The sequence below is a fragment of the Cupressus sempervirens genome, chromosome 3 (assembly GCF_028749045.1).
Source record: "Cupressus sempervirens isolate cs-2001-9-10 chromosome 3, ASM2874904v1, whole genome shotgun sequence".
Taxonomy (NCBI): domain Eukaryota; kingdom Viridiplantae; phylum Streptophyta; class Pinopsida; order Cupressales; family Cupressaceae; genus Cupressus; species Cupressus sempervirens.
The window spans coordinates 799,745,995-799,769,374 of NC_143120.1; the positions used below are offsets into that span (position 1 = coordinate 799,745,995).

At 34.1% G+C, this 23,380-nt stretch overlaps 1 protein-coding gene across 1 annotated transcript in view; it reads left to right on the forward strand.

The window, feature by feature from the left end:
• DRL1 (KTI12-like, chromatin associated protein) overlaps positions 1 to 752 on the forward strand; it is a 161,906-nt gene extending 161,154 nt beyond the window's left edge. Inside the window, exon 9 of the mRNA XM_089821962.1 lies at positions 98 to 752. Coding sequence (XP_089678088.1) covers positions 98 to 265 — 168 coding nt within the window. The 3' untranslated portion in view covers positions 266 to 752. The remainder of the gene's footprint in view (positions 1 to 97) is intronic.
• Positions 753 to 23,380: the final 22,628 nt, after the last annotated feature.

Consider the following 23,380-nt stretch of genomic DNA (forward strand, 5'->3'; position numbering starts at 1 on the left):
TTAAACTGGCTATATGTTATACTATATTTTTGCTACACTTTATCTCATCACACTGAGATAGTTATAGAAAGGTAGCTTTCCTTGACTTTCACTTCACATTAATATTCAGAGAACAGTTGGGTTACCTGAGCTGCGTCGCCTACGCAGAACATTTGTAAAACTTACAGGGCAAACCAGTTTGAGTGGTCCTCCTCCTCCCATAGATGCTCAAAGTGCAAAAAGAATGTTTGCAGATTATTTGAACCAAGAACTGGGCACTACATAAGCTCCAAAGTCTCTGTTCATTTCTTGGCGTCAACTGTTGAAGTGAACAATGGCAATGTTAATTAGTTCCACAGGTGATTCATGGATTCACTTCCTGTACTCATTTTGGCCTGGGTGATGTTTCCTTTTCAACTTGCAGACTGTTCTGATCCATATGTGAGCTTATTTATTGGGGAATTTATATCTAAAGATATGTAAGAAGCATTCTCCACCTTCTGCTTTTCAGTGCTATGACTGCTCCTATTTAAGTGCATGGGGCATTTTATAAGATTAATTGAGCATCGTTTCCACAACTAAATTGTATTTATATTCTTCTTTGTAATGTGAATTGAGGTCCCGTATCAAAATAACTAGTTGGAGAATTTAATAGCCTTTTTTGACTGGCAGCATGTAATGATATTAATTCAGAGCAATCACAGTTAAATTACTTTTGCTGGAAGTGTATAGAACTTGAAACGTTAATTAATAGTTTCTTATTTTGTTGACTACTTTATGAGATACAATTTTACATTTTCTGACTGGATTTTGGAAGAATTCGCTGTACATTGTTGTTCGTTATGCATTACAATATAGTAGGTTCAGATGCTTTGTTATGATTTATCATCTTTCTTGTATCTTCCTTTGAATGTGGAGTTAATAATAATAATTAAAGCCTAACATAGCCTACATAATCAGATATAAGCTTGTAACTGATCAAAATGGCATATCGATCATGTGTCATTTTTGACTTATTTTGTTTATGTCATATTAGAATGAATAAAATTCGGCTTTTCTTATCAGAATATTTAAAAAATATTCTAATCACTTTCCTTTAGGATTCTGTAAGAGATATTTGGAAAAATTCCAGAGGCTATCAATACTGTGTGCTGTTTTGTTTGGCATTTTTGATGTCAATTATTGCGATTAAGAAATGCCGGAAATAAAAGCTATTTCTTAGTTTTGTTATGAAGAATATTTGATATATGAAAAATAGTTTTGTGAGTTACTTTTAATTGTAACAATATGTATCAGCTTAATCTCTGATTGATGTAGGATCATTCATTGCAGTGCATTTCTTTTACACTTACTATCCCGTGATGGGTATTGCTGAACAGTTTTGTTTCATCTTTTATATATTTTCTTTATTACTCAATGCCATGAGAATGAGGTAGTGAGGTTTCCTCGAAGATGTTCAGATCTCAGCCGAGACAGGCACCAATCATTTAAATTGAGTGGATAAATATTGATTAATTTGAAAGTAAGCGTTTTACACAAACCAAACAAAGTTCTGCTTTGGTCAGAATTATTTACACTTTTGGTCAGTGTTTTTGATCCGGTGAAGGATTTGAACTCGATTGGCTATGAGAAATATGAGTATAAAATTGATGCTTCAATTTTTTAATTCTTAAAATGTATTTAGGAATAAATAGTGGCATCTGACTGTCTGATATATTAAAAAGTCTGTTTTTCATTGTGTTACTCAAGTTCTCAATTATTAGGGGCCAAATATTTTAAGTTTGAGCCATTTTCTCCTCTCATTTGTTAAAGTTTTGAAAAGTTAGCTTTTTTGCAAAACATTTCTTTCAGATTTTGACAAAAAGTTTGTCCGAGTCCTTACTTTTTACAAACAATTTCTTCAAACTCTTACTTTCCATGAAAAAGTTCCTCAAACTCAACTTTTTGCAAAAATTTCATCTAAACCTTAACTTCTTCAATATTTCATTTTCACGGAGTTTTGGTCTTGGTCAATATCTTCTCACATATTTTTGAAAACATTCACTTTCCGTATTCGTTAGCCTCGAACCTTTTTAACTCTTTGGGTTATGATTTTGGTTTTTAACTATTTTTGGTTTTGGACTCTACATTTTGAGAATATTTTAACTACCTACGAAGGAAGAGTTAAAAATAGTTAGCCATCTCGAGGACATTGTAATTACCTATGAAGGAAGAGCAAAAAAATAGTTGCTGGATTGGGTTTCAGGAAAGCCAATCTGAGTATTGTGCATCATGATATCCTCCCTCTATATGCTAGTCAAAAATAAGTCTGTCGGTGAACACAAGATGCGTGAGTAGTTTGGGTAATTTAGAAGGCATGGGAACCAGTTTTCAAATACCTGCATGCATGTTTGGTATGAAATCAATGTCTACAGTATGCCCAAAATGTGGATCAATATCCCAAAAGGGTGTGTCTCAGAGCCGCGAATGCAAGAGATTGCATATAGGATTTATTATGAAAAAATATATAGCTTGGGAAATGCTGGATCGTTACCAAAGTAAGTGTGTCTGCCAAATGTGAACATCTTCGCAGCTGTGAGATCCATAGAGATAGATGCAATTCCAACCAAGGGCGGGTATGACGCCAGTTCAGTGATTTTCATTGGCCAAAGTCTTTTTAAATCAATGAATCCAAAGCATCAATGGAGTTGAATCCTTGATATTGGGAAGGACAGAAAGGAAGAAGACACATAACAATGGTTTGACCAAATGCCTCTTATAAATATGGTGGGATGCTGTTATTCAAGCATAAAGTTTGTTTGAGATGCACTTCTGGATTAGATTAGATATTGTGTTATATTTATTGTATAGCATTTCGAATTATATTTAGTGATTCGAAACATGATAAAAAATCTGAATGTAATTTGAAAATAAATCATGCAATCTAATCCAAAAGTGTATCTCAAACTAAAAATTAGATCACACAATCTATTCCAAAAGTACATCAAATATAATAATAGAAATCTAAAAGTGCATCTCAGATATAATAATGGATCCTGAAAATCTGTTCAGGCTAAGCATAAAGTTGTTCATGGCTTGAGCACCCCAACTATTTGACCGAATGCCTTAATGCCGCAACTTTTATGGGCAAAATGCATATAAAATGTGGATGTGTGAGCCAAAGCATAGTGTTTGATTAATGTCCTCCCTATGTGCCAAAGCTGGAAATCTTGGAGCAATGCATAGAGATCCACTAGAGTGCACTGGCTTTGAGATTTCTGTTAGCCACCATTATCCAGGTAGACGTACGGAAGATGTGGAACCATAGACACAACATGCAAACTGTTTGACATAATGCCAAGGAGAAATGACATCTCATGGAAATCAATGTGATAATTGCAGGTTATATTCACAATGAATTTGTTGAAAAAGACTTGAGAAAATTTCTAAGCAAATGCAATTGACACTTCGACATAGAGCTCTGCGGCATTTTCCAGCAACCCCCCTGTGTGTTTCAATGCATAAGTTTTCAGCGGCATCTGGATTTTGTCAGGAAATGAAAACAAGAGCAGGAGATTAATGATTAGATGATATTGTTAAGACTCCTATGATTAATACACGTTGCGAAATGACAGAGTTGATGGTATGCAGAAATCTTGAAGTAGATGGAGAAAGATTCATCACAAATGACTTGATCATTCAATTGCTTGATCATATCCTTTAAAGGACATCGTATTCTGAATGTATTGATCACAAAGATTCATCACAAATGACTTGATCATTCAATTGCTTGATCATATCCTTAAAAGGACATCGTATTCCAAATGCAGTGATCACAACAGTGTTAGAAGGTAGTTTTATTGTCAATCTATATAGATACGATGCATCAACTGTTTGCCACAATGTTTGTTGCTCTTGAAATTCAAAACCACCAATTGCTGGAAATTGTCATATCAGGGAACCGAATGATCATTGTAGAATATACATTAAATCAATTCATTTGAAAGAGGGGTCTTGAAGCTACTGCTGATCCTAATGAAGTGAGCCAGTATGATGATGTTTATAGTTCATACAAGAAGCAAAGTAGCCCAAGTTATCATCTTCAAAATAAGCACTTTCGAGCCAACTCTGAATTGGTTATATAAAGTTGATTCATTAAATAGGTCTAGAAGCTCTACAACATAATGTAATTGGTCCAAATTCCTCTCTGAATTGGTTATATAAAGTTGATTCATTAAATAGGTCTAGAAGCTCTACAACATAATGTAATTGGTCCAAATTCCTCAATGTTCTTCCAGCATCGTGTTGCAGTTGAAAGAGAAGCACATGGAAATCCATTTAAGAGTATATCGATGGGGATATTACATTTGGCGATTCCTCAATAGACATGCCAGCAGACTGTGTAATCATAGATAAGGCACCAAAATTGATTAACAAGTGTTTACACATATGTCATCACAATGAGATAAAAGGATTGCAATGTGTGTACAAATTGGCTATGAAAAAAAACTTTAAAATTATAATGGTTCACTCGATAATCTTTTCTTTTGGGAAATAAAATGACCTATTATTGGACAGTGTAGTTCCCCCATTGTCATATATATATTGAAGATTGTGCCATTGAAATGAACATGTTAATACAAGAGGTTCCTTTGATCTATATTGCAATATGTGTACAAATTGGCTATGAAGAAAACTTTAAAATTATAATGGTTTACTCGATAATCTTTTCTTTTGGGAAATAAAATGACCTATCATTGGACAGTGTAGTTCCTCCATCGTCAAATATATATTGAAGATTGTGCCATTAAAATGAACATGTTAATACAAGAGGTTCCTTTGATCTATATGTGGCTGAACATGGTGATGGGAACACGTGAGGATTTATCAAGTGCTATGAGAGTGAATTTGGAAGAACAAGAAATTTGTGAACTTTTCAAGGTGTTACCTAAAATATGAAATTTGATTTTGTGAACTTTTCAAGGTATTATCCAAAATATGAAATTTGATTTTGTAAACTTTTCAAGGTATTATCCAAAATATTTTGGATCATAGCCAACAAAGATTACCTTAATCTTAAAAGATGTTCGATATGAAGTTTGATGGATTGATAGATTAATGCATCACATATATAATGTGCATGCTTTAAGTGTAATAGAGTTTTCAGAGGCAATTGATAAACATATGAGATATCAATAAAACACGTCTAGTTGATGTGGTTGCAATGTGTGTAATTGAAAGAAAGATATATGTGAATGCATGCTTTATGACAATGATAAAGGATATTTGTTTGAGGTTCTTAAATGGCTAGATGACACAATGATCACAAGTTAAATGAAGTGGATGGAGATAGAGATAATACGTCATTATAATTTGTGACTTGATTTTTCATCAAAGTTATCACCTATGCAAGTTTAAAGATTATTAATAATATCCATAGTTGGGCAAAAGATTGTGGAATGCTGATTCACCCTGGAGCACCCTCCCCTTGTATTGCCTATTTCTAAGAATTGGTATTACAGTATAGTTACTTAGAGGAGGCTTGCCATCTTGAGTAAGATCACCATGGATATGGAGCAATTACAAAATAATCTTGAGGAAGCTCTTGAGGAACTTGATACAATTACAAAGGAAAGAAATAAATTGAAGATAAAACTTAAAGATGTGCATGATTTCATTAAACAATTGAAGGGGATGATTGAAACCTCTAGATCTAAAAAGAAAGAGTCACATGATCAGATTAAGGATTTGTGATGCAGTTTCAAGGCTTAAAAAGGAGAATGAAATTTTGAAGCACGAGCTTGGAATCACAAATCCAATGTTGAGCATTATGGAAGATGAAAAGAAAAGTCTGTCTAATTTGAGGTTTGATAATGCAGATTTGAAATCTAAACTTACTAAGGTGACATCTAAACTTGAGACTACAAAGTTGCAGTATACAGAACTTGAGAAGTACAACACTATTGTGAAAGGAGGACTTGCACAAAAAAAATATCTTGAGAAGTTATATTCAAGCACTGAGAAGCTTGATGAGTAGATTATTACACAAAGACCCGTTGGAGAAAAAGCTGGGATTGGATATGTTGAAGAAGAATCATATAAAGGATCTGAAACTATTGAGGAACAAGATCTACTAAACCAACAAACTAATCAACAAGAAGATTTGAATAAAGAAGTACCTAATCAACCTCAAGAAATAAAGAGAAAATTTAATGGTGGATGCTTTGCATGTAATCAACTTCGACACATGAAGGACTGCACAGGTAGGTATTCTAAACCATTTTCTCGTTATTGTTATGATTTCTTTACTTAGGTTATAGATCTAATGAACATAGGAAACCTAGACTAATAATGATAATAGAATGTATGGAAGTACTAACCCTATAACTAGTAAGCCTTTAGGAGCAATAAATCTTATTGGAAATGGAGTTGTGTTATAAGTGCAAAAAATTTGGATGTATTGCTAGAGATTGCAGACTACAAACTAATAAATTTGGACCTAGATATGGAAACAAAGTTATAACATGCTAGATTCACAACAATTTAGGACATACAACAAGATTTTGTAGAATGAACAACATGAGAACACCTAACATGAGATCACAAAATATGAATCCTATAAGAAGTGTGAACAAAAATGCAAGAAGAAATGAAAGTGTGAAAGGAAAGAGTGTTGAAGTGTTAATAAAACATGTGTTAGAGAAGGAATACTTACAAGGACTACAGTATGGGTTGAAAAGACAAAAGACAAATAAGAGAATAAGAGGAAATCAATAATTGTAGTTGGAAACCCCTTATCAACCTAAGCTATCACTTTGCAAGACTTAAACATGGAATAATACACAAGATATTCATTAGACCTCTTATTGAAAGAGTTAAGTTTTGTGTAGTTGGTAGCAACTTGAAATTAGTATGAGGATGTTATAACTAAGATCGCATAAATTATATATGAAAATTTGTGAGGTTGCAAAAGAGTTGAAGGAATACTAGATTTAGTAACATCTTTTTGTTTGTGTGTACTTGCACAATTAATGCAGATGCAATTTTAAAGGATTGAAGGGTTGAAATCAATTAATTTGGTCACCATTTGATCGATTGGAGCTTAGAGAAACTTGGCAGAGAGATTGAAAAGAGATTTGAAGGATTTTTAAAGTGAATTCAATAAATTTTTGTGAGAACCCTAATTTGCAATTTTGAAAGTATTTATTTGTTTGCAAGGTCATTTCTTGAAGCAAATTTGAAGATAAATTGTGAAAAATGGATTCAAAAGTCTTCATCATTTTAGAGAAACCTAGATATAAATTCAAGAGAAACCCTATTTTACCCTTGGATGATGATCCCATTAGGGCATTGTTTATGGAAGATGTTAGGGAATATATCCATTGTAAGTTACAGACATTAGGAGAAATGAACTTATAAGAGAATTCAACAGTGTTTACAAAGATGATAAGACCTTTAAGAAATGATTTGAGCATCTAGGGCACCTCAGTATTGCGCAATATATCTTTAGCATGAGTATGATTATGAAGAGTGATCAAGAATAATTTAAAGTAGAGTGCATGTTAATATATTCTGGGTTGGGGATAAACCAATCAAAATCACTAGTGACCTAATTCATGATGTAATTGGAATGTGTAATGAAGGTACCTTTCCTATTAATGAGAAGATTGTGAAAAATTTAGTGCAACAAAACACTAAAACTATTTGGAATGAAAGAGGTATAATGCTTAGCAAGATCAAACCTGATGATGTGAGATTCATGAGTTAGATCTTAGCTTACAAGATGAATTCAATTTCAAGAGAAGATGAAGTATTAGCTACATTTATCTACATTTATCCATGCTGCATAGAAAACTTGTGTGAATAAAGTAAAAGTAAACCTTTGTGGGATTTTGAAACAATATTTATTTGACAATCTTGAAAGAATTAATAAAAAAAAATGTAGTATTTAGATTTGAGTCTTTAATCACTTATATTGTCTTTCATGTTCTGAAAAGATTCCTACATATGCCTATGCTAGAATGGAATACAGAAAAGTGTACCATGGAACTGATTACACATTGGTTTAGAAAGTATCTAGTAGATAAGATGAATGAATAAATTACTTTGATGATGAGGTTATTTCATACTGAGATGAGAAAGAGAGTAAGGATTCCTAAGTCACCTGTGGAGAAATACAAGGATGAAAATTATTTTATGGTAGCAATAGGTTAAGCTTGAATAAAGCTTGTACATCCTAGGGTAATGTTTGTAGAACCACTTGGATATGACGTGATAGAGGATATGATTGAATAATATTCAAAATAAATACTTGAGGCAAACTTGGATGAGAGGAGTGAGAGATGTGATCCCGCTGGGGCATATTTACAAGTGCCAAAAGGAGTATTGTTTATGGAAGATGTTAGGGAATATATCCATTGTAAGCTTCAGACATCAGGAGAAATGAACTTATAAGAGAATTCACCAATGTTTACAAAGATGATAAGACCTTTAAGAAAGGATTTGAGCACCTAGGGCACCTCAATATTGCAAAATATATCTTTAGCATGAGTTTGATTATTAAGAGTGGTCAAGAATTATTTTAAGTAGAGTGCATGCAATATATTCTGGGTTGGGGATAAACCAATCAAAATCACTAGGACCTAATTCATGAAGTAATTGGGCTGTGTAATGAAGGTATCATTCCTATTAGTGAGAGGATGAATGCACAAATTACTTTGATGATGAGGTTATTTCATTTCGAGATGACAAAGAGGGCAAGGATTCCAAAGTTAGCTATGGAGAAATACAAGGATGAAAATTATTTTATGGTGGAAATAGATAAGACTTGCATAAAGGTTGTAGAGCCTAGGGTAATGTTTGTAGAAACACTTGGATATGAAGTGACAGAGGATATGATTGAATAATATTCAAAATAAATACTTGAGTCAAACATGGATGAGAGGAGTTAGAGATGAGATACCTATGAGGAAAAGTTGAGTAGAAATCAACAATAGATCACTAGCAAAGAAGAAAGAAATAAAGTTGACAATTTGATGAACATCTTGAAGGATTCAAAGATGACAAAGGAAGAATTTATCGAGTTAGCGCAAATAGCGTTAGAGATGAAGGCCAATGGACAATGTAATGTTTTATTGATTAAACCATTAGCTATGGAAGAAAATCCTAGCATCCCTGCAATAGAAAGTATATCATAGACTCCACCACTAGTTGCACTAACATCTACATCTATTTCCCCTTCAACATAAATAGTTCAATCTATAGTAATAGATGATGTTCTAGCTACAGAAGTGCAAACTACAATAGTAATGGCTACAAGAAGGTCAACACGAATCTTTTCATCTGTTGAACAAGTGACATTGGCATAGGTTAAGGAAGAAAAGGAAGAGGAACCCCCAAGTAAAAAGAGTTAAAGAAATGGTAGCAAGTCTAGGACCTAAGAAGAAGCCAAAGATATAAATAATATACTTGGGAATGAAGAAATCCAATGAGCATAAGGTTGAACTAGCCAAAGATAGAAACAATATACTTTGGGAATGTAGAAATCATATGAGCCCAAGGTTGAACCAATCAAAATTCCTTGCCTGCAAATCACTCTAAATTAGATCGGCCAAAGCCAAGTAATGATAAGAAGAAAACAAATTGAAAGCCCAAGATCAACAAAATGAATGAGATGATCATGACAGATGGTAACTCAGAGAAATTAAAGAAATTCTATGGCAATTATGATCCTAATCAGAAAAGAAATTTGCAAATTCTAGTTATTAAATATATTACAAAGTTTAGAAGGCCATTGATCAACCGACACAACACATTTCCTGAAGAAATGTATGAAAAGATAAATCAACCAAGGTTTAGAGCTAAACAAGAAGAATTAAACATGAGGGAATAAACCATCCGCAAGTGTAAAGTCATTGAGAGTGAAGAACAATTAGAAAGGATAAAGATAAAGTTACACCCACTTTTGGGAGAGAAGATGAGAGTTATAAGAATAATGAGAGGCTTGTATGATGAAGTTCAAGGTGAAACAAGACAAGTAGTTTATCAAGTGTTAAGTGAACCTAGTATATTGGATACCGCCCCTACAACCACAATATAAACAACAAAGGAAAAGTACAAGATGACACTGTAATGGATAGAGTTGACACTCAACTTGATGTACTTGAGAAACATGATGATAGCATGACTATTGGAGGAGTAAGGATTACTGTAGATATGTCAAAGGATCCATTTAAGGATTAATCTAATTTTAATGTTGGCAATTTGGTGAAAGATAATGTAGAAAATTGTGATGAGGAGCAACAATCATATAAGATTCCAGATCAAAATATTTTGCACAATGAGGAAACATCATAGCCTAATCTTTTAACTTGGTTACATGATAGTACATAGACTCTAGTGACCAACACTGACAACTCAAACTCCAATTTGCATAGTCAATGGAAAAGCATAGTAAAACATATTACCACAACAAAAGATATATCTATGCAAACTAAGGCACAAATGTAGACAATGAAGAGAAGCAAGTAGAAGAGAAGACATAGGACATGTCAAAGGAAAAAGAACACTTTTCAGTACAACCATAGAATGAGTAGAGAGCTAAGAAGTTCAGTAAAGACACTCAAATACAATTAGTAACATCTACCAAAGAAGTTGGTTAGATAGATCCTGCCACCTCTAAATCACCATTGGAGATTTTGTTGGCTAGCATGGCTAGCGATTTACCAATGAAGATGGAAGAAGATATGGACATTGAGAAATTATGTCAAGTTGCACTATTTTCCATGAGGAAAATTGCAGAGAAAACAAATAAATTAAGGAAGAGTGCACAAGGCACCCTAGAGAAAGTAACAAACATACTTCAGAGCACCATACCTATACAAATCAATGAACAAGATTTGGAGAAAAGAGATAAGAAAGTGATGGAAACTTTTAGCATACACTTTTCTACACTTGAAGATGTAGTTGCTTTGAAAGCTCAAGCAATACATGGTGCAAATTTGTTTAGCACAATCTGTGGAAATATCAAGAATGATCTAACTTCATTAGACATTTGTAGTAAAAAGGATTTGAGGAGTTGCATCTTAGAATGAAAAGATTTGTATGGAAAATGTCCCTTGGCACTTAAATTTATTCAAGACATCTCCACAACAATAACAAATAAGCAAGATGAATTGGAGAACACAGTGAATTTGTTGAAGAATTCAAAGGCCAAAATTATGGAAATTGAGTAAAGAATCAATATAATTTATGATGAGTTATGATCTCTTGAGTTGAACAAAGAAAGAATCTTGTAGAGTTTCTCATTAATAAGAGAGCAACTAACCATAGAGATTGATATTGTTCAAAGGCAGCTGGGCACATGTTTAGAGCAGGGTTTTTACTTTAGTGACGAATATTCGAAAAATGGTTAGTCTTACTCATTGGGGACCCTAAATTTGGCAAATTTTTGGCACTTTCTAGGTGGCGACATCGCCCGTAATTTATGAAAACTGAGTCGCATGCTCAGACCAATCGCCAATAATGATACACAATGATTTTTATTTTGATGATGACTTCGCCAATGGAATCTAACCTTTCCACATGGTAATTAAATGCTTTCACCCACAATTTTTGAGGCATGTCTTAATTGATGGTCACATTCACCAATCTATGGTAAAACTTTAAGTTAGGTTATAGGTAAAGTACATATATTTGACAAGTGTCTCTATTCTGGAGACTTTCTTAGGAAATTTTTATGCTTCTAATATTTGGTCCGAAATAGATTATACTATGGACAAGTGTTGTTATTTCAGAAAGTTTATCTGAAACTTGTTGTACTTTAACTTTTTAGCTTGAAATGGGATTTAGACCGTTGATTTAGAACCATCTAATGGTCATTAAATAGGGTTAATGTATCTTGGATGATACAAATTTATGGTTTCTATATATTTTTACTTTTGGTCTTGATTTTCTAAAATAATTAAAGATTCGCCATGGTTTTACAAAATTATCACACGACTGGAAACAAATTGCCAATACAATTAAATTTTTTCTAATTTTGAAAAAAAATTGGTAATTCAAATTAATTTTTTCCCCTTAAAACAATGTTGGATTCACCACTATTTTATACATTTTTCCAAAGGGGGGTTTCTTAAAGTTATCCCTAGTTTAGAGGCAAATGAATCATATGCAAAATTTGTCTATTTTGATATCAATGCAACAAAAGTTACATCTTATGGGTTGTGTTCCTTAACCAGTGTAGAAGATACAGTAAAAGACTCTTGGGATAAAGAGTTTGGTAGCTTGAAGAAGTGTTTTGATGATTGCATAACACTTCAACACCCATACAACATGATGAAACAAAGGTAGAACCACAATTTTGTCTTGTATACATATTTTTGACTCACCTTTTTCATTGATGTCAAAAGGGGATAGATATGATGGAAAGAAAAAATTGTAAGTATTATATAGATATATACGAGGGATATATAAGTTAGAGAATAATCTCAGTGGGAGTATAGTATGTAGAAGATGGTATGAAAAATAACAATCCACATCTTTTTGAAAATTTCACAAGGCCACAATTTTATAATTTTTGACACTTAACCAATTTTTCCCACATGTTTCTATTAATGCCAAAGGGGGAGATTGTTGGCAATTTGGACAAGGTGATGTATCCGGTTTATCATTTATGGAAATATATATCCTTTTTTGAGATGGAAAAATATAAGGATAAGTTAGAAGCATAAAAACCTAGAAATTTGTCTTAAGTTTGGTAAAGGAAAATAGTGTAAGATCAACTTATTTTGTTTAGCACAACTTACTAGAGGCACTTGACAATGTTTTCTCTTATAGGAAGGTAGTACATAACCCATATTACAGATGGGAAAAATCTCTTAAGATTTTGTTGTACGAAAGGAGTTATGGCAAATACGAAAGGAGTTATGGAAAATTTACTAAGTATAGTCCGACATGACATAACAGAGAAACATACATAATAAAGGCATTTTGGCTAAGGAATAAACCAAAAATATTACTTGAAAATATTGGGACAACATCCTAGATGTTAACCCACACATGGAAAAATATTATTCAAGTATTTAGCAAAGTATCAAGTAGTAAGGCCATCATGATTGAAATTTTTGGGCATAAAGGTAGAACATTTTCTTTGGCAAAGTCTGGCATTGTATTGTGATGATATAATATTTGTATGCACACTTTATGTGATCACTATAAATGCAAATTTGATGCTAGTACACAAACTACAATTGTATGATTAGTTTTGAAGTAGGAACTAAAAGAATAGATCACATATTGAAGATATCAACACTATATAAGGTTTTTGTATCTATCTCTATTGATATCATTATAAAGTTGTATATGAATGTTTGAGAAATGATCTCATCTTGCACTTTGTATTGCAATAACAACTCCTAATAGGGTCAATATCTTTCACGAGATACTTTTGATTAGTGGATTATTTTATGGGTACCATCCTCACTGAGGTTTTTGATTGGCCAAGACTTCCTTGAGTAACAAATAATAGTGTTATGAGTTGCATTGTGTTATTCTTATATTTACTTTTTAGTTTTATCATCTATGTAAGTTTAAATATAATTAATAATATCCATAGTTGGGAAAAAGATTGTGGAACTGTTGATCTCAGATTGGTTTTGACAATTGAGTGTCAACACACTTAAGTCATTTACTTAGTTCATGCCAAACTAGTAATGCATGCCGAGTACAACATGTAAATATAAGACCATGCCGAGTTGTAATGAGTGCCAAGCCACTCATGTGCCGTGTCACTCAAGTGCCGAGCAGATAGACCATGCCTAGTGATTCAAGTGCCGAGTAAATAGTAGATGCCGAGCAATTCAAGTGCTAAGTCAGAAACAAAATTATAGTATATGTCGAGCATTAGTAACTTACATATGCCAAGTAACACAGATTGGACATATTTTTTTGTAATGGTACAAACAACTACATAAATCATTTCCAAGCTGACCTAAGGATAGATTACAATATTTTGGAGATAAGGATGAATCTATATGCAGAATCCCTATGCAATTACATACAACCAATCAGAAAATGGGAAGGTTTAGATAGAAAAATGGATGAATCATAGCCATAGATTCATACCTAACCCTAAGCCACCAAAGTATTTTTAAGAAGGACGAAGCCCTAAACTTTGTGCGTGAGATTACAAGGGTTGAATGATAGAATTGGAAGAGCAAACAAAATAGTTTGCAGAGCATTCAAGGTGACTTAGAAATAAGAGTGAATTGCAAAACTAGTTAAGTGAAGAACAAACGATAGAGGATACAACATTGTTATATTTGATTGTGAAGGATCAAGGACACTGTGCAGAGTTGATCTATTATCAGGAAAGCAAGTGTTAGTCACAAGATGTATGCTGAGACATTCTAGCAGGTGATTTCAATTAAATCTCCTAGGCGGAGTAGTCCTAACAGGCTTTACCAAATCCTTTAACAGGGTGGCATTCCAAGTGAATGACCTAAAGTCCTTTAACTAGACACACTTCTAATAGGTTGTTGATATCCTCTAACAAGGTGGGACATAATAGTCTTTTGTAAGCCTTTAATAAGGCAGGCCTTTCACAGGGTAGATCATGATTCATGGTCAAACCATTGTAACCTTAGTTGGCTACACTTTACAACTGTAGGAGTAAAGATTTGTGGGTGTCATCCCCACCCCAGTTTTACCTTCTCATTTGGAGGGTTTCTGGGTGACCATATCTGGTGTTATGTGTGTTTGATTACTTACATGTTTTAGATGCATTTACTTTACATGTTATTTTAGTTTATATATTGAGTGCATCTAGTGAATGGTGAAAGTTTTATGGATCAAAGTTTAAACTCCTGATTCAAACCCACCCCCCCTAGAAGTTTACCTTTCCCACTTGAAATTCCAACAATTGGTATTAGAGCTAAGTTCTCAGAAGGAGAAGCTTTGTAGCTTAGTGGAAAGATCTTGAAATGAAAGTCTACAAGTTGGGAAAGACTATTGTGAAATAAATCTTATACTACATCAACTGAATGAAGCTAGAGATGCTTTGAAGAGTTCCTTGAAGAGAAGGAAAGAGATTGCTATAGCAGAAAATGAAACACAATACAAAGAGAGACACCACCAAGCTATTTGCAGATGGAAACTCTAGCAGATTTGATGTAGTAGTTGCAGATCTAATGGAAAAGAATAGAGCACAAGATGAGGAAATTAGAAATCTCAAGCTAGAACAAGAATCTCAAGTGATGATGTTGTGTGAGGTAACATAATAGAAGAGGAAAGACATGGAAGATAAGGCCATTATTGAAGAAGATAAATGAATCTTGAATAATAGACTGGAAGAGAAGTCAATAGAGCTAACTAAGATCTCAAACATGCAATTGGATACCTTAAGCCAAATGGTGAATGCTCATCATGAGTTGAATTTTAAAGACACTAAGTTAACCACATTAAAGTTGCAGAATGAACAACTACATAATGATTTGAAAAGAGAAAGAGAAATTGCTGAAAGTTTCAACAAGCCAAATGAAGCCATCAAGTACTTTGAACAATTACTGAAATCCCCTAGATCCAACAATGATGTAGTAGGATTAGGCTACACAAGCATTGAAGAAGGAGAATCATCAAAAGTTGCTGAAGAAAGGAACTTCAAAGGTAAGAACTCCAAACCTACTTGTCACTTTTGTGGTAAGAAAGGACATACTACTAATGTGTGCAAGAGCAAGAATACAAATCAGAATGCTAAGCCTAAGAACATGACTCATTGATAAGTGCAACAAAAAAGGTCATTAGGCACATGAATGCAGAACTAGAACCATGCATGCACCAAGATTTGAAGGATATTGCTACAATTGTCAGAAGTATGGAAATAAAGCTTTTGAGTGCAGATCCAAATCCATGTGGTCATCAAACAAGTTAGCAAAGGTAAGAAACAATAGAAACTTTTAAAATTGGGATTATAAACCAACACAAATTTGTCATTACTGTCAAGAGTATGGACATATCCCTGAGAACTGCATTAGGACACACTTTAGTGGCAAATATAAAAGATGGTTAAGTCAAACCACATGTTTCAACTGTTTAAAGATTGGTCACATTAGTAAGTATTGTCCAACTAGGTCAAAGGCACCAAGTTGTGAATTTGATAAAGGAAAAGGCAAGGCATATGTTGAACACTTCAGGAACGAGATGAACAAGACATGGAAGACGAAAGATGGTTGTAGCACATCAAATGGAGAAAGGATCATTTCACACATGGGTGAGATGGTCACACCTCATCAAATTAAAAAAACATGAGGTATGTGGGACTGATACTGCAATATCACACATCAGTTTCAAAGGTAACAGTACTGAAAAGAATACATTAACATGAATAAAGATGCAAGATGTTGTTGAAAATCCAAATTAGAACCTTGAGTTTTTCATGTTTTTTCCAAGCATGAAATGTTCTTTGTGTATGCTAAGTGAAATACTAGTTAATGTTGAGCTTTCAGACTATCTAGTTGATGCCAAACTCATAGTAGCTACCGAGTGATGGTAATAACTATAGATGCCAAGTGAATCTAAAATCATGTTGATGCTAAGTTTACAGCTATACAATCATTGAGTATTAAATGCAAGGGTTTTGAAGGGTATATGGTCATTTTTTAACTCATTTCTCATCATTTCAAATTTGAGCAAGAGAAAACAGAGCAGAAGGCAACTCAAAAACTTGTTCACGAAATTCACAAAGATCTCAGCTACGATTTCACACCAGTTCTACAAGATTTTTAAGGTATTTATCATAAGTCGAGCTATGCAGTTTACATTTGCATAAACCCTAGTTTGATAGAATGTCATCTAGCTCAAAAAAAGTAGAAGAGAAAGAGGTTTTGAATGTTCAACTAGTAAGTAACAAAGTCAAACAACCCATATTCAAGGCAATCCCTAACATAACATACAAACAAGATCCCTTTGGCACACTTTCAATGATTTTGCCCAAAGTTATTATGATTCAAGATGTTAGTAAATGTTACAATTGTAAGATAAGAGGAATAGGAGATATGGAAATCGGAGAAGCCTATGACAGATTGTATGAAAATGGTGTTCTAAAGGAAGAGTTCAAAATCATTGAAAGGAAGGGTTTGACACGTGCCCTAGATTTTTCAACTGTATTCAAAATTGAATGGATTAAGATTGTGTTAAGCCGAGTACACAATGGATCCTTGTGGCTAGAAGGTGGACTGATTAAGATATTAAAGAGAATAATTCATAGTGTAACTAGCTACCCAACCCTAGATCGGCCCAAGACTCTGTGAAGTGACTCTAAGGAGGTAATAGAGAATAATACATGAGCAAAATGAAACAAAAGAGGGATGACAATAGGCACTATAACTGATCCACTGATAAACTTTGGAGTAAGGGTTATTTCTCACAAGTTTTATCAATCCAAAAAATTAAATAGTGTACACTATATTGTAGTAGATGTTGGCTACAAGATTGTGAAGAAAGATCATACTTATGATCTAGCTAAGCTTCAACTACAAAAACTAATGGAAAACCTTGGAGCTATAATAAAAAAAAAAAATGCACAATGCAAGTTTGGTGCAATACTTGTTTGCATATTATTCTATGTACATAATACATTCCCATCCTTTGGTATAGTTGGATGGAAAACAAATAGGTCAGTTTCTATTTAGATAAATGAGTATATTGAACAGATGAGAGAAATTTTTGAGACATTAATGACTAGCTACTTTGAAGACTTTAAGAAGTCAATGAAGCAAAGGATGAGGATACCAATTTCTTTGGTTGAGCAACATTACAATGATATATGCTTTCTTGTTGATGCTGACTATACATATGTGCAAGTTGTCATTCCAAGGGTCAGATGGTTAAGACCACTTGGATATGAAATCAATGTTGATGAAGCATCAATAGAAATCAGAACACTCCTCACTTTGTTTTACTCAATCACTTTTGCTATGGTGTCAAGATTTCATTCCCTTTCTATTTATATACTTCAATGTGTAAGAGTATTTCTGGGCATAAGAAGAAACCCTCAACGAATCTGACCCTACACAAGGGGTTATTGCTTCTAATTTATGAGCATTTTAGGGCTCAGACCATAAACAAAACCCCCATGTAGGGTGCAAATGCTTTTGTAGATACGGAAAGCTCTAGTTTCTCGTCTGATTTAGAGGATGTTTAAAGTATTAGTTCAGAGGGTGAAGAGAATGTTACACTTGTGAAAAAGGCCAAGGATTTAGACAAGAAGTCACCTTCATCAATAAAACCCTGAGTAGGAAGAGCCCTAGAGGCCATGGGTCAAAATCATCTAGACAGGTAGATGAAGAGTATAATGAAGAAGGGGATGATATGAAAATTGATGAAGAGGGTGAATAGGATGTAGAAACTAAGTCAGTGGAGCCAGTGGCTAAGAAACAGAGGAGGTCAAAAGAGAAGGATATTGAGGGGATTGTGGATTCTGGGCTAGAGCTTCCTACTATTCCTCTTTCCCCTATTCATCCTTAGGATCCAGACATGGAGAAGAAAAATGGTGAGGGAGGAGAGATAGTCATTAAGGATAGGTGCATGGCTTGGAGAAACTTTAATGTAAGAACTTCCAAAATGGGTATAGTAAGAGAGGCAATGAACCCACAAATTTTAGAAGAAAAATAGGGCCAACTCTAGTTAGAGGATCTCATTGATCCAGCAATGGTGGCCATAATGGATAATGCAAGGAGACTGGCATGAATTTGCTTAATAATGCTAGGAATAACATGATTGATAATTTAAGGTCAATCAAATGGCTTTACCATGAGTTGGAGGAGTTCAGGGAAAAAATAGGCTAGTTGGAACAGAAAATGAAGATGCCAGATTGTGGGAATTTAAATGATAAGGGGAATTGACTTAGTTTGGCTAAGAAGAGAATCCATAATTTGGAAAATTATAACCATAATCTGGAAAATTAGATGCTTACCATTCTAACCTCTATTAATGATAATATCTCATCCCTTACTGGAATGTTGAAAACAAGAGGTCTTCTAGATGAAAATGAGGAGAAGGACAGAGAAAGAGCTAGGACGGAAGAGGAAGTGACTACTGACATTACCTTCAGCAACATGGAGTAGAATAGTCAGAAGAAGCAAGACCAAGTGGCTGAGGAGATTAACAAAACCTATGAAGCAGTGGAAACGATGCAGGAGCTAGAGAGAAAGACAAAGTAATAACAATGGTTTTTCTTTTCCTATCTTTTGGAATGAAAGATTGTTGTAGTTTTTTTTGTCTAGTTGGTTTGTTAGTCTATTGTATTGGCCTTTAGGTTGGCCTTCATTTTTTGGTTGGGCTTTATCTGCTTATTATCAGCCTTGGCTTTTTGTCTGTCTGTTGAACTGGCCCCTTGGTTGGCCTTCTTTTACTGGCTGGGCTATTGCTGCTTATTATCAACATTATGATGTGTTTTAACTCTTGGGTTTCAGGGTCCCTGTAAAACTTATTTTTCTTATCAAAAACAATCACAACACTCCTAGCAGAGGAAATTGAAAAGACTACAAAAATATTTTGGAATTATGATGTGATGAAATCAAAGATTGAAATGGAGTTAAAAACTACCTCCACACTTAAGAAAAATGATAGCCTAGTTAAGAAGCAAAAGGCCAAATTTGGTGAAGGTGCAGCTGAGGAAGAAGAGGAAGAAGATGAAAAGGAAGAAGAAGAAGAACAAGAAAAAACACAAGGACCTCTTGCATTAACCCAAGGCATGTGAGAGGACAAGGAAGAAGAAGAAATAGAAGGTGTCGAGGAAGGAGCCAAGGAAGCACCCACACAAGCTGAGCCAAAGAAAAGGAAGGCAAAGGCATAACCTGTGGGTAGAGTAAAGAAGATTGTTAAGACAAGACCAACCCAACCAACAACATGTACCACTAGAGCAAGCACAAGACCCACCACACAAAAGGACAAAGAGCAGACTAAGGCTATAGATCAAGGAGGTCAAGTGCAGAAAAAACAAAGAAGAAAACATATTGCACAACCTGATATAGATGAAGAAATGACTAAATCAGAAGATAAAAGCCAATTTAAAGTGGTAATTCACAAACCACAATCAAATCATGAAAATATATGTGAAAATGTCAGAAATAATGCAGATTTATCTGATTCAAAGAATATTAATTTTGAAAAACTTGAAAGAGAGGAGAAGAATCTAGTAGAAGAAGTAGTGTATGTAATAATGTCCAAATTTAAAAACACTCCACTTGAATTTGACAATACTATACCAAAAGGTTTGTATGACATTCTAGAACAGAAGGGGCATTATTGTTTAAATTTGGAGAAACAGATAAGAGAATCTACCTTAGCCTAGGTAATGCCAGAGTTAACACAAGGGCAGATTGCTAAAGCAAACAATAAATATGGAGGAAGGTTTGTACCAAAGTATAGGGCCTTCAACATTCTTCAAAATAGCATTGAAGATGTTGTAAAGAAATCCACTCAAATGTGGAAATTAATCTATGGATTAATTACTATGAAATAAAGAGAGAATGACCACTTTGAAGGTAGGAATGATGACAAAGAATATAGCAGTGAAGAAATAAATATAGTTGAGGAGGAGACTAAAAAGATGGATACTAATAGGACAACAACTGAACAACAACAAGAGCAACATAATGTGCAAGACACAAAAATGCCAAGTGCCACTCCCCCTCATGACACAAGTGTAACTGCATAAACCATAATTGTCAAAGATGTTTCTGATGCATTAGCTCATAACATCAATCCATTAACTATAGAATATTTGAAAAAGATTCTAGACCAATCTACACTACAAGCACAATTATTTGATAATCCAATTTTGGTCAGTGTAGAAGAACTTCAAAAGGCAATAACTAAAGTTACAAGGGATAAGGTGAATCGACAAGAACCACCTTCTACCCCCCCTTTAGTTACTCAAGTATAACCTTTAACTCAAAAAATAGTAGACACATCTACTAAGGTTAATACTAATATTAAAGTTGATACAGTTGAACATAAACAAACTATAGAAGAAGAAAAAGGGACAACAATAGAGAAAATAGGACAAATAGATTCATATGTACTTGAAACACAAACAAAAGGTGCAATTCAAGTCATTATCATAGATCAAGATAAGCCTGAAGAGTAGGATCAATCGCCTAAGGTAAAAGAATAGGAGGCCATCCAAGCATTGGTAACTTTATCAACATCTGGCTCTTCACCTACAAAAGCTCTTTAGAAGCTGAGCATGGAAGCTATACCCCTACAAATCTTAGTGCTAGGCTCAAGCTTCTAAGGTTGAAAAGGTAATTCATTATGCAGATATAGTTCATGATGAAGAGATAGTGATTCCTAAATTTGACTATGCAACAATGAAAATAGAGCAAATAGGTATTTTGTAAAAAGCATTAGAAAAGAAGAAGCATCAAGAAATTCTTAGGAGGGAGCATAGGCAGAAGCAAGCTCTATAAGAAATTAAAGACATCTTTTTAGATGCATTCAGCTTGCCTACTCCTGAAGAAACCAAGCCATTACTAGAACAACTATTAGATATTGTGGAAAAGGTTAATAATGAAGACCTGATACAAATGCTAAACTTTTACAACGGTCTAAGAGAAATTTTCAAGGAAAAGTGAATGAAAAGATATCTGGTGACATAGCACTGACTCAAGTTGCATTAGCAACCAAGGTTGAGGATGTGAAGAAGGTACTTGAGAATATCTTCTCATTGTACACCAAATTGTGTGATCCCACACTCTTCACCCAAGACACTAGACATCATATTTTGAGCTTGGAGAGGAATCTAAACATTTCAGGTCCACAGCTACCTAAGAACCCAACTCAGAGTGGGAAGCATTTTCATACATTGCTTCAGTCATAGAGTCAATTAGCTGTGTTAACAGTACGAGAGGCTAACATAAGAGCCAAATTGACAAATATTCAGGCCTCCCTCACCCCACACATGGAAATCCTCCACAAGAAACTAGGTTATGTAGAAACTCTATTGAAGAAAGACCTCAATCTTTCTACTCTAGATGGCCTAGTACACCTTGCAAAAGAGCTAGCTATCCAACTCAAGCCATTGGATGTTGCATGTGACAATTGGGATGTAGTTCTTAAAATCATCATGGAGGTCCATAAATCCTTTTTGGACAAATACACTATAAGTGTATATCCCATTTGACATAAGTGTCAAAAAGGGGGAGTAAGTAAGAAAGGGGGAGAATAATGCAAGGGGGAGAGATACAAATGGAAAATATGGGAAATAAAGAAAAAGAATAAAGAAAAGGGGGAGACAACAAAAAGGGAAAGAATAAAGAAAGGGAAAGCAATACAGTGTAGAGATAGAAATAGAGCAACATAAAGAGTATAAGTGCATTGAAGTCAAAGAGTATCAACAGAAACAAATCTACTTAGAATGGAGAACAGATTTTGGATACAAAAAAAACATATTAACTTAGGGGGAGTTATAAATTTTGAGGTATATAGGTTTTTACAAAATTTTAAAATTTTTGAAGTTTTGTATATAAGCTGATTCATGGATATGTTATACTCGAGAATATTAAGTTGATTATATATATTCAAGTGTTTTTGAAACTCATGTCAAAGGGGGAGATTATTGATCTTAGATTGGTTTTGACAATTGAATGTCAAAAAACTTAAGTCATTTACTTAGTTCATGTTGAACTAGTGATGCATGTCGAGTACAACATGTAATTATAAGACCATTCCGAGTTGCAATGAGTGCCAAGTCACTCAAGTGCCTAGCAGATAGACCATGTCGAGTGATTCAAGTGTCGAGTAAACAATAGATGCCAAGTAGTTCAAGTGCCGAGTCAGAAGCATAATTACTGTATATGCCTAACATTAGTAACTTCATATGCTGAGTAACACAGATTGGACATATTTTTTTTTTAATGGCACAAACAACTATGTAAACCATTTTCAAGCTGACCTAAGGATAGATTATGATCTTTTGGAGATAAGGACAAATCTATATGCGAAATCTCTATCCAATTACATGCAGCCAATCAAAAAATGGGAAGGTTTAAATGGAGAAATGGATGAATCATAGCCATAGATTCATACCTAACCCTAAGCCACCAAAGTCTTTTTAAGAAGGACGAAGCCCTAAACTTTGTGTGTGAGTGTACAAGGGGTGAATGAAACAATTGGAAGAGAAAACAAAAAAATTTGCAGAGCATTCAAGGTGACAACAATAAGACTAAATTGCAAAACTAGTTAAGTGAAGAACAGAGGATAGAGGATACATCATTGTTATATCTAATTGTGAAGGATCAAGAAGGACACTATGTAGAGTTGATCTGTTATCAGGCAAGCAAGTGTCAGTCACAAAATGTATGCTGAGACATTCTAGCAGGTGATTTCAGTTAAATCTCCTAGGCAGAGTAGTCCTAGTAGG